At 44.9% G+C, this 13,498-nt stretch overlaps 1 protein-coding gene across 1 annotated transcript in view; it reads left to right on the top strand.

Annotated features, from left to right (window-relative positions):
- LOC144754119 (E3 ubiquitin-protein ligase TRIM39-like) overlaps positions 1–12,608 on the top strand; it is a 531,293-nt gene extending 518,685 nt beyond the window's left edge. Inside the window, exon 6 of the mRNA XM_078641686.1 lies at positions 11,947–12,608. Within this exon, the coding sequence (XP_078497812.1) occupies positions 11,947–12,455 (509 nt within the window). The 3' untranslated portion in view covers positions 12,456–12,608. The remainder of the gene's footprint in view (positions 1–11,946) is intronic.
- Positions 12,609–13,498: the final 890 nt, after the last annotated feature.

The raw sequence follows: 13,498 nt of genomic DNA, 5'->3' as shown, positions 1-13,498 counted from the left end.
CTCACAGACACTCTCTCACAGACTCACACTTCATGTGTGGTAGTGTGATGTAGTGTAGTATACCTTGTGTTGTAGTGTTGAGTAGCATGCTTCTTATTTGGTAGTGTGATGTAGTGTAGTATACCTTGTGTTGTAGTGTGGTGTTGCATGCTTTATATGTGGTAGTTTGATGTAGTGTAGTATGCCTCGTGTGGTGGTGTGATGTATCATGCTTCATGTGTGGTAGTGTTATTTAGTGTAGCATGCCTTGTGTGGTAGGGTGTTGTAGCACGCTTCATGTGTGTTAGTGTGATGCAGTGTAGTATACCTCGTGTTGTAGAGTTGTGTAGCATGCTTCATGTGTGGTACTGTGATGTCGTTTATTATGGCTTGTGTGGTAGTGTGGTGCAGCATGCTTCATGTGTGGTAGTGTGATGTAGTGTTTTATGGCTTGTGTTGTAGTGTGATGTAGCATGCCTCATGTGTGGTAGTGTGGTGTAGTGTAGTATGCCTCGTGTGGTAGTGTGATGTAGTGTAGCATGCTTCATGTGTAGCAGTGTGATATAGTGTAGCAAGCTTCATGTGTAGTAGTGTGATGCAGTGAAGCAAGCTTCATGTGTAGCAGTGTGATATAGTGTAGCAGGCTTCATGTGTAGTAGTGTGATGTAGTGTAGCATGCTTCTTGTGTAGTAGTGTGATGTAGTGTGGTATGCCTCGTGTGGTAGTGTGATGTGGCATGCTTCATGTGTAGTAGTGTGATGTAGTGTATTATGCCTTGTGTGGTAGGGTGTTGTAGCATGATTCATGTGTGGTAGTGTGATGTAGTGTGGTATGCCTTGTGTGGTAGTGTGGTGTTGCATGATTCATGTGTGGTAGTGTGATGTAGTGTAGCATGCTTCATGTGTGGTAGTGTGATGTAGTGTAGCATGCTTCATGTGTAGTAGTGTGATGTAGTGTAGTATGTAGTATGCTTTATGTGTGGTAGTGTGATGTAGTGTATTATGGCTTGTGTGGTAGTGAGGTGTAGTATGCTTCATGTGTAGTAGTGTGATGTAGTGTAGCATGCTTCATGTGTAGTAGTGTGATGCAGTGTAGCATGCTTCATGTGTAGCAGTGTGATATAGTGTAGCAGGCTTCATGTGTAGTAGTGTGATGTAGTGTAGCATACTTCATGTGTAGTAGTGTGATGTAGTGTGGTATGCCTCGTGTGGTAGTGTGATGTAACATGCTTCATGTGTAGTAGTGTGATGTAGTGTAGCAAGCTTCATGTGTAGCAGTGTGATATAGTGTAGCAGGCTTCATGTGTAGTAGTGTGATGTAGTGTAGCATGCTTCTTGTGTAGTAGTGTGATGTAGTGTGGTATGCCTCGTGTGGTAGTGTGATGTGGCATGCTTCATGTGTAGTAGTGTGATGTAGTGTATTATGCCTTGTGTGGTAGGGTGTTGTAGCACGCTTCATGTGTGGTAGTGTGAAGTAGTGTAATATGCCTTGTGTGGTAGTGTGGTGTAGCATGATTCATGTGTGGTAGTGTGATGTAGTGTAGCATGCTTCATGTGTGGTAGTGTGATGTAGTGTAGCATGCTTCGTGTGTAGTAGTGTGATGTAGTGTAGTATGTAGTATGCTTTATGTGTGGTAGTGTATTATGGCTTGTGTGGTAGTGTGGTGTAGTATGCTTCATGTGTAGTAGTGTGATGTAGTGTAGCATGCTTCATGTGTAGTAGTGTGATGCAGTGTAGCATGCTTCATGTGTAGTAGTGTGATATAATGTAGCAAGCTTCATGTGTAGTAGTGTGATGTAGTGTAGCATGCTTCATGTGTAGTAGTGTGATGCAGTGTAGCATGCTTCATGTGTGGTAGTGTTATGTAGTGTAGTATGCATTGTGTGGTAGGGTATTGTAGCATGCTTCATGTGTGGTAGTGTGATGTAGTGTAGTATGCCTCGCGTGGTAGTGTGATGTAGCATGCTTCATGTGTGGTAGTGTGATGTAGTGTATTATGGCTTGTGTGGTAGTGTGGTGTAGTATGCTTCATGTGTAGTAGTGTGATGTAGTGTAGCATGCTTCATGTGTAGTAGTGTGATGCAGTGTAGCAAGTTTCATGTGTAGTAGTGTGATATATTGTAGCAAGCTTCATGTGTAGTAGTGTGATGTAGTGTAGCAAGCTTCATGTGTAGCAGTGTGATATAGTGTAGCAGGCTTCATGTGTAGTAGTGTGATGTAGTGTAGCATGCTTCTTGTGTAGTAGTGTGATGTAGTGTGGTATGCCTCGTGTGGTAGTGTGATGTGGCATGCTTCATGTGTAGTAGTGTTATGTAGTGTATTATGCCTTGTGTGGTAGGGTGTTGTAGCACGCTTCATGTGTGGTAGTGTGAAGTAGTGCAATATGCCTTGTGTGGTAGTGTGGTGTAGCATGATTCATGTGTGGTAGTGTGATGTAGTGTAGCATGCTTCATGTGTGGTAGTGTGATGTAGTGTAGCATGCTTCGTGTGTAGTAGTGTGATGTAGTGTAGTATGTAGTATGCTTTATGTGTGGTAGTGTGATGTAGTGTATTATGGCTTGTGTGGTAGTGTGGTGTAGTATGCTTCATGTGTAGTAGTGTGATGTAGTGTAGCATGCTTCATGTGTAGTAGTGTGATGCAGTGTAGCATGCTTCATGTGTAGTAGTGTGATATAATGTAGCAAGCTTCATGTGTAGTAGTGTGATGTAGTGTAGCATGCTTCATGTGTAGTAGTGTGATGCAGTGTAGCATGCTTCATGTGTGGTAGTGTTATGTAGTGTAGTATGCATTGTGTGGTAGGGTATTGTAGCACACTTCATGTGTGGTAGTGTGATGTAGTGTAGTATGCCTCGTGTGGTAGTGTGATGTGGCATGCTTCATGTGTGGTAGTGTGATGTAGTGTATTATGGCTTGTGTGGTAGTGTGGTGTAGTATGCTTCATGTGTAGTAGTGTGATGTAGTGTAGCATGCTTCATGTGTAGTAGTGTGATGCAGTGTAGCAAGTTTCATGTGTAGTAGTGTGATATATTGTAGCAAGCTTCATGTGTAGTAGTGTGATGTAGTGTAGCATGCTTCATGTGTAGTAGTGTGATGCAGTGTAGCATGCTTCATGTGTGGTAGTGTGATGTAGTGTAGTATACCTCATGTGGTAGGCTGATGTAGCATGATTCATGTGTGGTAGTGTTATGTAGTGTAGTATGCATTGTGTGGTAGGGTATTGTAGCACGCTTTATGTGTGGTAGTGTGATGTAGTGTAGTATGCCTCGTGTGGTAGTGTGATGTAGCATGCTTCATGTGTGGTAGTGTGATGTAGTGTAGGATGCTTAATGTGTAGTAGTGTGGTGTAGTGTAGCATGCTTTATGCGTGGTAGTGTGATGTAGTGTATTATGCCTTGTGTGGTAGTGTGGTGTAGCATGCTTCATGTGTGGTAGTGTAGTGTAGTGTAGCATGCTTCATGTGTAGTAGTGTGATGCAGTGTAGCATGCTTCGTTTGTGGTAGTGTGATGTAGTGTAGCATGCTTCATGTGTAGTAGTGTGATGTAGTGTAGGATGCTTAATGTGTAGTAGTGTGATGTAGTGTAGCATGCTTTATGCGTGGTAGTGTGATGTAGTGTATTATGGCTTGTGTGGTAGTGTGGTGTAGCATGCTTCATGTGTAGTAGTGTGATGTAGTGTAGGATGCTTAATGTGTAGTAGTGTGGTGTAGTGTAGCATGCTTTATGCGTGGTAGTGTGATGTAGTGTATTATGGCTTGTGTGGTAGTGTGGTGTAGCATGCTTCATGTGTAGTAGTGTGATGTAGTGTAACATGCTTCATGTGTAGTAGTGTGGTGTAGTGTAGCATGCTTTGTTTGTGGTAGTGTGATGTAGTGTAGTATTCCTCGTGTTGTAGTGTGAGAGGCGTGGCTCAGTGGTTAGAGGCGGCAGACCCGGAAGCTGAGATCGGCCGTGGACCAGGGTTCGATTCCCCGCCTCGGCGGGTCTCGGGCTAAAAAATTCCACGGACTCGACAATTCTCGCTCCGGTGCCTACTCGACTCACGGGGTCACACTCTGCGACTCTGGGCAATAGCTTGCTTAATCTCCACTACGGCCCCTCGCGGCGGGATGCCTGGCTTTCACCTTGTGGATACCCTGCCGGGGTATCTCACAGGGGAATACCAGGACGGGTTCCCTAAGCAAGCGCCTTGATACCTTCGGGTGATACGTGCGCTATATAAGTCGCAATACATACATACAATACACGTAGTATGTCTCATGTGTGGTAGTGTATTATGGCTTGTATGGTAGTGTGGTGTAGCATGCTTCATGTGTAGTAGTGTGATGTAGCGTAGGATGCTTAATGTGTAGTAGTGTGGTGTAGTGTAGCATGTTTTATGCGTAGTAGAGTGATGTAGTGTATTATGGCTTGTGTGGTAGTTTGGTGTAGCATGCTTCATGTGTATTAGTGTGATGTAGTGTAACATGCTTCATGTGTAGTAGTGTGGTGTAGTGTAGCATGCTTCGTTTGTGGTAGTGTGATGCAGTGTATTATGCCTCGTGTTGTAGTGTGATGTAGTATGTCTCATGGGTGGTAGTGTGATGTAGTGTAGTATGCCTCGTGTTGTAGTGTGGTGTAGCATGCTTCATGTATGGTAGTGTGATGTAGTGTAGTAAGCCTCATGTTGTAGTGTGATGTAGTATGTCTCATGTGTGGTAGTGTGTAGTAGTGTAGTGTGCCTCGTGTTGTAGTGTGTTGTAGTATGTCTCATGTGTGGTAGTGTGATGTAGTGTAGTATGCCTCGTGTTGTAGTGTGGTGTTGCATGTCTCATGTGTGGTAGTGTGTAGTAGTGTAGTATGCCTCGTGTTGTAGTGTGGTGTAGCATGTCTCATGCGTGGTAGTGTGATGTAGTGTAGTATGCCTCGTGTGGTAGTGTGATGTAGCATGCTTCGTTTGTGGTAGTGTGATGTAGTGTCGTATGCCTCGTGTCGTAGTGTGATGTAGTATGTCTCATGCGTGGTAGTGTGATGTAGTGTAGTATGCCTCATGTGGTAGTGTGATGTAGCATGCTTCGTTTGTGGTAGTGTGATGTAGTGTAGTATGCCTCGTGTAGTAGTGTGATGTAATGTAGCATGCTTCATGTGTAGTAGTGTGATGCAGTGTAGCAAGTTTCATGTGTAGTAGTGTGATATATTGTAGCAAGCTTCATGTGTAGTAGTGTGATGTAGTGTAGCATGCTTCATGTGTAGTAGTGTGATGCAGTGTAGCATGCTTCATGTGTGGTAGTGTGATGTAGTGTAGTATACCTCATGTGGTAGGGTGATGTAGCATGATTCATGTGTGGTAGTGTTATGTAGTGTAGTATGCATGTGTGGTAGGGTATTGTAGCACGCTTTATGTGTGGTAGTGTGATGTAGTGTAGTATGCCTCGTGTGGTAGTGTGATGTAGCATGCTTCATGTGTGGTAGTGTGATGTAGTGTAGGATGCTTAATGTGTAGTAGTGTGGTGTAGTGTAGAATGCTTCATGTGTAGTAGTGTGATGCAGTGTAGCATGCTTCGTTTGTGGTAGTGTGATGTAGTGTAGCATGCTTCATGTGTAGTAGTGTGATGTAGTGTAGGATGCTTAATGTGTAGTAGTGTGATGTAGTGTAGCATGCTTTATGCGTGGTAGTGTGATGTAGTGTATTATGGCTTGTGTGGTAGTGTGGTGTAGCATGCTTCATGTGTAGTAGTGTGATGTAGTGTAGGATGCTTAATGTGCAGTAGTGTGGTGTTTTTGTAGCATGCTTGATGCGTGGTAGTGTGATGTAGTGTATTATGGCTTGTGTGGTAGTGTGGTGTAGCATGCTTCATGTGTAGTAGTGTGATGTAGTGTAACATGCTTCATGTGTAGTAGTGTGGTGTAGTGTAGCATGCTTTGTTTGTGGTAGTGTGATGTAGTGTAGTATTCCTCGTGTTGTAGTGTGAGAAGCGTGGCTCAGTGGTTAGAGGCGGCAGACCCGGAAGCTGAGATCGGCCGTGGACCAGGGTTCGATTCCCCGCCTCGGCGGGTCTCGGGCTCAAAAATTCCACGGACTCGACAATTCTCGCTCCGGTGCCTACTCGACTCACGGGGTCACACTCTGCGACTCTGGGCAATAGCTTGCTTAATCTCCACTACGGCCCCTCGCGGCGGGATGCCTGGCTTTCACCTTGTGGATACCCTGCCGGGGTATCTCACAGGGGAATACCAGGACGGGTTCCCTAAGCAAGCGCCTTGATACCTTCGGGTGATACGTGCGCTATATAAGTCGCAATACATACATACAATATATGTAGTATGTCTCATGTGTGGTAGTGTATTATGGCTTGTATGGTAGTGTGGTGTAGCATGCTTCATGTGTATTAGTGTGATGTAGCGTAGGATGCTTAATGTGTAGTAGTGTGGTGTAGTGTAGCATGCTTTATGCGTAGTAGAGTGATGTAGTGTATTATGGCTTGTGTGGTAGTGTGGTGTAGCATGCTTCATGTGTAGTAGTGTGATGTAGTGTAACATGCTTCATGTGTAGTAGTGTGGTGCAGTGTAGCATGCTTCGTTTGTGGTAGTGTGATGCAGTGTATTATGCCTCGTGTTGTAGTGTGATGTAGTATGTCTCATGTGTGGTAGTGTGATGTAGTGTAGTATGCCTCGTGTTGTAGTGTGATGTAGTATGTCTCATGTGTGGTAGTGTGATGTAGTGTAGTATGCCTCGTGTTGTAGTGTGATGTAGTATGTCTCATGTGTGGTAGTGTGAAGTAGTGTAATATGCTGTGTGTGGTAGTGTGTTGTAGCATGCTTCATGTGTGGTAGTGTGATGTAGTGTAGTATGCCTCGTGTTGTAGTGTGATGTAGTATGTCTCATGTGTGGTAGTGTGAAGCAGTGTAGTATGCCTCGTGTTGTAGTGTGATGTAGTATGTCTCATGTGTGGTAGTGTGAAGTAGTGTAGTATGCTGTGTGTGGTAGTGTGGTGTAGCATGCTTCATGTGTGGTAGTGTGATGTAGTGTAGTATGCCTCATGTTGTAGTGTGATGTATGTCTCATGTGTGGTAGTGTGTAGTAGTGTAGTGTGCCTCGTGTTGTAGTGTGTTGTAGTATGTCTCATGTGTGGTAGTGTGATGTAGTGTAGTATGCCTCGTGTTGTAGTGTGGTGTTGCATGTCTCATGTGTGGTAGTGTGTAGTAGTGTAGTATGCCTCGTGTTGTAGTGTGGTGTAGCATGTCTCATGCGTGGTAGTGTGATGTAGTGTAGTATGCCTCGTGTGGTAGTGTGATGTAGCATGCTTCGTTTGTGGTAGTGTGATGTAGTGTCGTATGCCTCGTGTCGTAGTGTGATGTAATATGTCTCATGCGTGGTAGTGTGATGTAGTGTAGTATGCCTCATGTGGTAGTGTGATGTAGCATGCTTCGTTTGTGGTAGTGTGATGTAGTGTAGTATGCCTCGTGTTGTAGTGTGATGTAGTATGTCTCATGTGTGGTAGTGTGATGTAGTGTAGTATGCCTCGTGTGGTAGTGTGATGTAGCATGCTTCATGTGTAGTAGTGTGATGTAGTGTAGCATGCTTCATGTGTAGTAGTGTGATGCAGTGTAGCATGCTTCATGTGTAGCAGTGTGATATAGTATAGCAAGCTTCATGTGTAGTAGTGTGATGCAGTGTAGCATGCTTCATGTGTAGCAGTGTGATATAGTGTAGCAAGCTTCATGTGTAGTAGTGTGATGTAGTGTAGCATGCTTCATGTGTAGTAGTGTGATGTAGTGTGGTATGCCTCGTGTGGAAGTGTGATGTAGCATGTTTCATGTGTGGTAGTGTGATGTAGTGTAGCATGCTTCATGTGTGGTAGTGTGTTGTAGCATGCTTCATGTGTGGTAGTGTGATGTAGTGTAGCATGCTTCATGTGTGGAAGTGTGGTGTAGCATGCCTCATGTGTGGTAGTGTGAAGTAGTGTAATATGCCTTGTGTGGTAGTGTGGCGTAGCATGATTCATGTGTGGTAGTGTAGTATGTAGTATGCTTTATGTGTGGTAGTGTGATGTAGTGTAGTATGCCTCGTGTTGTAGTGTGATGTAGTATGTCTCGTTTGTGGTAGTGTGATGTAGTGTAGCATGCTTCATGTGTAGTAGTGTGATGTAGTGTAGCAAGCTTCATGTGTAGTAGTGCGATGTAGTGTAGCATGCTTCATGGGTAGTAGTGTGATGTAGTGTGGTATGCCTCGTGTGGTAGTGTGATGTAGTGTAGCATGCTTCATGTGTAGTAGTGTGATGTAGTGTAGCATGCTTCATGTGTGGTAGTGTGATGTAGTGTAGCATGCTTCGTGTGTAGTAGTGTGATGTAGTGTAATATGTAGTATGCTTTATGTGTGGTAGGGTGATGTAGTGTATTATGGCTTGTGTGGTAGTGTGGTGTAGTATGCTTCATGTGTAGTAGTGTGATGTAGTGTAGCAGGCTTCATGTGTAGTAGTGTGATGCAGTGTCCCATGCTTCATGTGTAGTAGTGTGATATAATGTAGCAAGCTTCATGTGTAGTAGTGTGATGTAGTGTAGCATGCTTCATGTGTAGTAGTGTGATGCAGTGTAGCAAGCTTCATGTGTGGTAGTGTGATGTAGTGTAGTATACCTCATGTGGTAGGGTGATGTAGCATGATTCATGTGTGGTAGTGTGATGTAGTGTAGTATGCATTGTGTGGTAGGGTATTGTAGCACGCTTCATGTGTGGTAGTGTGATGTAGTGTAGTATGCCTCGTGTGGTAGTGTGATGTAGCATGCTTCATGTGTGGCAGTGTGATGTAGTGTAGGATGCTTAATGTGTAGTAGTGTCGTGTAGTGTAGCATGCTTTATGCGTGGTAGTGTGATGTAGTGTATTATGCCTTGTGTGGTAGTGTGGTGTAGCATGCTTCATGTGTGGTAGTGTAGTGTAGTATGCCTCGTGGTAGTGTGGTGTAGCATGCTTCATGTGTGGTAGTGTGATGTAGTGTAGCATGCTTCATGTGTAGTAGTGTGATGTAGTGTAGGATGCTTAATGTGTAGTAGTGTGATGTAGTGTAGCATGCTTTATGCGTGGTAGTGTGATGTAGTGTATTATGGCTTGTGTGGTAGTGTGGTGTAGCATGCTTCATGTGTAGTAGTGTGATGTAGTGTAGCATGCTTCATGTGTAGTAGTGTGATGTAGTGTAGCAAGCTTCATGTGTAGTAGTGTGATGTAGTGTAACATGCTTCATGTGTAGTAGTGTGGTGTAGTGTAGCATGCTTCGTTTGTGGTAGTGTGATGTAGTGTAGTATTGCTCGTGTTGTAGTGTGGTGTAGTATGTCTCATGTGTGGTAGTGTGATGTAGTGTAGTATGCCTCGTGTGGTAGTGTGATGTAGCATGCTTCATGTGTAGTAGTGTGATGTAGTGTAGTATACCCCGTGTTGTAGTGTGATGTAGTATGTCTCATGTGTGGTAGTGTGATGTAGTGTAGTATGCCTCGTGTTGTAGTGTGGTGTAGCATGTCTCATGTGTGGTAGTGTGAAGTAGTGTAGTGTGTCTCGTGTTGTAGTGTGTTGTAGTATGTCTCATGTGTGGTAGTTTGATGTAGTGTAGTATGCCTCGTGTTGTAGTGTGGTGTAGCATGTCTCATGTGTAGTAGTGTGATGCAGTGTAGTATGCCTCGTGTTGTAGTGTGATGTAGTATGTCTCATGTGTGGTAGTGTGATGTAGTGTAGTATGCCTCGTGTGGTAGTCTGGTGTAGCATGCTTCATGTGTAGTAGTGTGATGTAGTGTAGCTTGCTTCATGTGTAGTAGTGTGATGTAGTGTAACATGCTTCATGTGTAGTAGTGTGATGTAGTGTAGCATGCTTCGTTGGTGGTAGTGTGATGCAGTGTAGTATTCCTCGTGTTGTAGTGTGATGTAGTATGTCTCATGTGTGGTAGTGTGTAGTAGTGTAGTGTGCCTCGTGTTGTAGTGTGTTGTAGTATGTCTCATGTGTGGTAGTGTGATGCAGTGTAGTATTCCTCATGTTGTAGTGTGTTGTAGTATGTCTCATGTGTGGTAGTGTGATGCAGTGTAGTATTCCTCGTGTTGTAGTGTGTTGTAGTATGTCTCATGTGTGGTAGTTTGATGTAGTGTAACATGCTTCATGTGTAGTAGTGTGGTGTAGTGTAGCATGCTTCGTTTGTGGTAGTGTGATGTAGTGTAGTATGCCTCGTGTTGTAGTGTGATGTAGTATGTCTCATGTGTGGTAGTGTGATGCAGTGTAGTATTCCTTGTGTTGTAGTGTGTTGTAGTATGTCTCATGTGTGGTAGTGTGATGCAGTGTAGTATTCCTCGTGTTGTAGTGTGTTGTAGTATGTCTCATGTGTGGTAGTTTGATGTAGTGTAGTATGCCTCGTGTTGTAGTGTGGTGTAGCATGTCTCATGTGTAGTAGTGTGATGCAGTGTAGTATGCCTCGTGTTGTAGTGTGATGTAGTATGTCTCATGTGTGGTAGTGTGATGTAGTGTAGTATGCCTCGTGTGGTAGTCTGGTGTAGCATGCTTCATGTGTAGTAGTGTGATGTAGTGTAGCTTGCTTCATGTGTAGTAGTGTGATGTAGTGTAACATGCTTCATGTGTAGTAGTGTGGTGTAGTGTAGCATGCTTCGTTTGTGGTAGTGTGATGTAGTGTAGTATGCCTCGTGTTGTAGTGTGATGTAGTATGTCTCATGTGTGGTAGTGTGATGCAGTGTAGTATTCCTCGTGTTGTAGTGTGTTGTAGTATGTCTCATGTGTGGTAGTGTGATGCAGTGTAGTATTCCTCGTGTTGTAGTGTGTTGTAGCATGTCTCATGTGTGGTAGTGTGATGCAGTGTAGTATGCCTCGTGTTGTAGTGTGATGTAGTATGTCTCATGTGTGGTAGTGTGATGTAGTGTAGTATGCCTCGTGTGGTAGTCTGGTGTAGCATGCTTAATGTGTAGTAGTGTGATGTAGTGTAGCTTGCTTCATGTGTAGTAGTGTGATGTAGTGTAACATGCTTCATGTGTAGTAGTGTGATGTAGTGTAGCATGCTTCGTTGGTGGTAGTGTGATGCAGTGTAGTATTCCTCGTGTTGTAGTGTGATGTAGTATGTCTCATGTGTGGTAGTGTGTAGTAGTGTAGTGTGCCTCGTGTTGTAGTGTGTTGTAGTATGTCTCATGTGTGGTAGTGTGATGCAGTGTAGTATTCCTCGTGTTGTAGTGTGTTGTAGTATGTCTCATGTGTGGTAGTGTGATGCAGTGTAGTATTCCTCGTGTTGTAGTGTGTTGTAGTATGTCTCATGTGTGGTAGTGTGATGTAGTGTAACATGCTTCATGTGTAGTAGTGTGGTGTAGTGTAGCATGCTTCGTTTGTGGTAGTGTGATGTAGTGTAGTATGCCTCGTGTTGTAGTGTGATGTAGTATGTCTCATGTGTGGTAGTGTGATGCAGTGTAGTATTCCTCGTGTTGTAGTGTGTTGTAGTATGTCTCATGTGTGGTAGTGTGATGCAGTGTAGTATTCCTCGTGTTGCAGTGTGTTGTAGTATGTCTCATGTGTGGTAGTGTGATGTAGTGTAACATGCTTCATGTGTAGTAGTGTGGTGTAGTGTAGCATGCTTCGTTTGTGGTAGTGTGATGCAGTGTAGTATTCCTCGTGTTGTAGTGTGTTGTAGTATGTCTCATGTGTGGTAGTGTGATGTAGTGTAGTATGCCTCGTGTTGTAGTGTGATGTAGTATGTCTCATGTGTGGTAGTGTGTAGTAGTGTAGTATGCCTCGTGTTGTAGTGTGATGTAGTATGTCTCATGTGTGGTAGTGTGATGTAGTGTAATATGCCTTTTGTGGTAGTGTGATGTAGCATGTCTCATGTGTGGTAGTCTAGTGCCGCGCTCTCTAGCGCCGCGTGCTCCTTCCAGGTGTGGTGTAAATTAATCAAACAGAAGCAGTAATTACAGCCTTTCTTTGTGTCATTAAATCTCTAATTGTGAATCTCTTCTCTGCAGTGATGGTGACTCTGGATCCTGACACGGCTTCTCCTCTGCTCCTCCTGTCTGAGGGGCGGAGACGTGTGAGAGACACGGACACAGCACAGACCCTGCCGGACACCCCCAAGAGATTCACTCACTCCTGTGTGCTGGGGAGCGAGGGGTTCACCTCCGGCAGACATTACTGGGAGGTGCAGCTGCTGCAGGAGGGGGTGCTGTGGCGTGTGGGGGTTGCAGCAGAGTCTGTGAACAGGAAGGGGGGGGCCCCATGGTCACCTGAGGGGGGAGTCTGGGCTGTGCAGGGGTGGGGGGGTCAGTACTCGGCTCTCACCTCCCCTGTGACCCCTCTGACCCCTCGTGAGGAGCCCCTGAAGCTGGGGGTGTATCTGGACTACGAGGGGGGGCGGCTGTCTCTGTACAATGCTGACTCCATGGAGCTTCTCTTCTCCTTCCCGCAGGCCCCCTTCACACAGAGGCTCTTCCCGATCTTCTATCTCTGGGGAGGAGCGGAGCTGAGGCTGGAGTGAGAGCTGCAGGGAGCTTCAGACCCTCATCCTTCCCTCTCACCCCCCTACAGGGGAGGAGCGGAGCTGAGGCTGGTGTGAGAGCTGCAGGGAGCTTCAGACCCTCATCCTTCCCTCCCACCCTCCCTACAGGAGAGGAGCGGAGCTGAGGCTGGAGTGAGCTGCAGGGAGCTTCAGACCCTCATCCTTCCCTCCCCCCCCTACAAAGGAGGAGTGGAGCTGAGGCTGGTGTGAGCCCCCCCCCCTCCCCCTCAACTGTCATCCACGGTTCAAACACCAACATTCCAAGAACCTTCTTCAATGACCCTCTCACATGTTTCCATGGCAACCAGAAGCCTCAGTGAAACTATGTATCTCTTTTCCTTGTAGATTTTATAAACAAGGGCAGACAATGTTTCCCGTGTGAATCATGCACCAAACTGCAGAATTAAACAATTATCCAATAGGTCTCGCCTTTGGGTCCTTATAAGTCTTTTGCCAGAGCAATGTTTCTAAGGTATGTTGTAGAGCAGTGTGGCTGCTGTGCTCCGTACTGCAAACCTGGTGTCTATCAGGCATCTTAACTTCCTTCTCTTTCCTGAAAGAACATTAAATGTCAAAGTTACCTTTACATTTTTATTGTCACCTGAAAACCTCTGAACACGCAAGGACATGTTCTTTGCAGCAGGCACCTTAATCCTCTGCGCTACTTTAGCATCAGTAGTAGCAGCCACTAGAAAAAGCTTCCATCTCCGTCCTGCAGGAACCTCACTCGCCAAAGTTACCTTTACATTTTTATTGTTGCCTAAAAACTTACAGACACACCAGGACATGTTCTTTGCAGCAGGCACCTTAATCCTATGAGAAACTTTAGCGTCACTAGAAACAGCCACTGGATAAAACTCAGATCTATCTCCTGCAGGAATTTACCCGCCAAAGTTACCTTTACATTTTTATTGTCGCCTAAAAACTTACAAACACACCAGGACATGTTCTTTGCAGCCGGCACCTTAATCCTCTGAGAAACTTTAGCAGGAGTGGAAACAGCCACTACATAAAACTTCTGA

This window comes from Lissotriton helveticus, chromosome 5_1, assembly GCF_964261635.1.
Source record: "Lissotriton helveticus chromosome 5_1, aLisHel1.1, whole genome shotgun sequence".
In the NCBI taxonomy this organism is placed as follows: domain Eukaryota; kingdom Metazoa; phylum Chordata; class Amphibia; order Caudata; family Salamandridae; genus Lissotriton; species Lissotriton helveticus.
The sequence above is the reverse complement of the archived record's forward strand: the minus strand, read 5'-3'. Positions and strand labels throughout refer to the sequence as shown.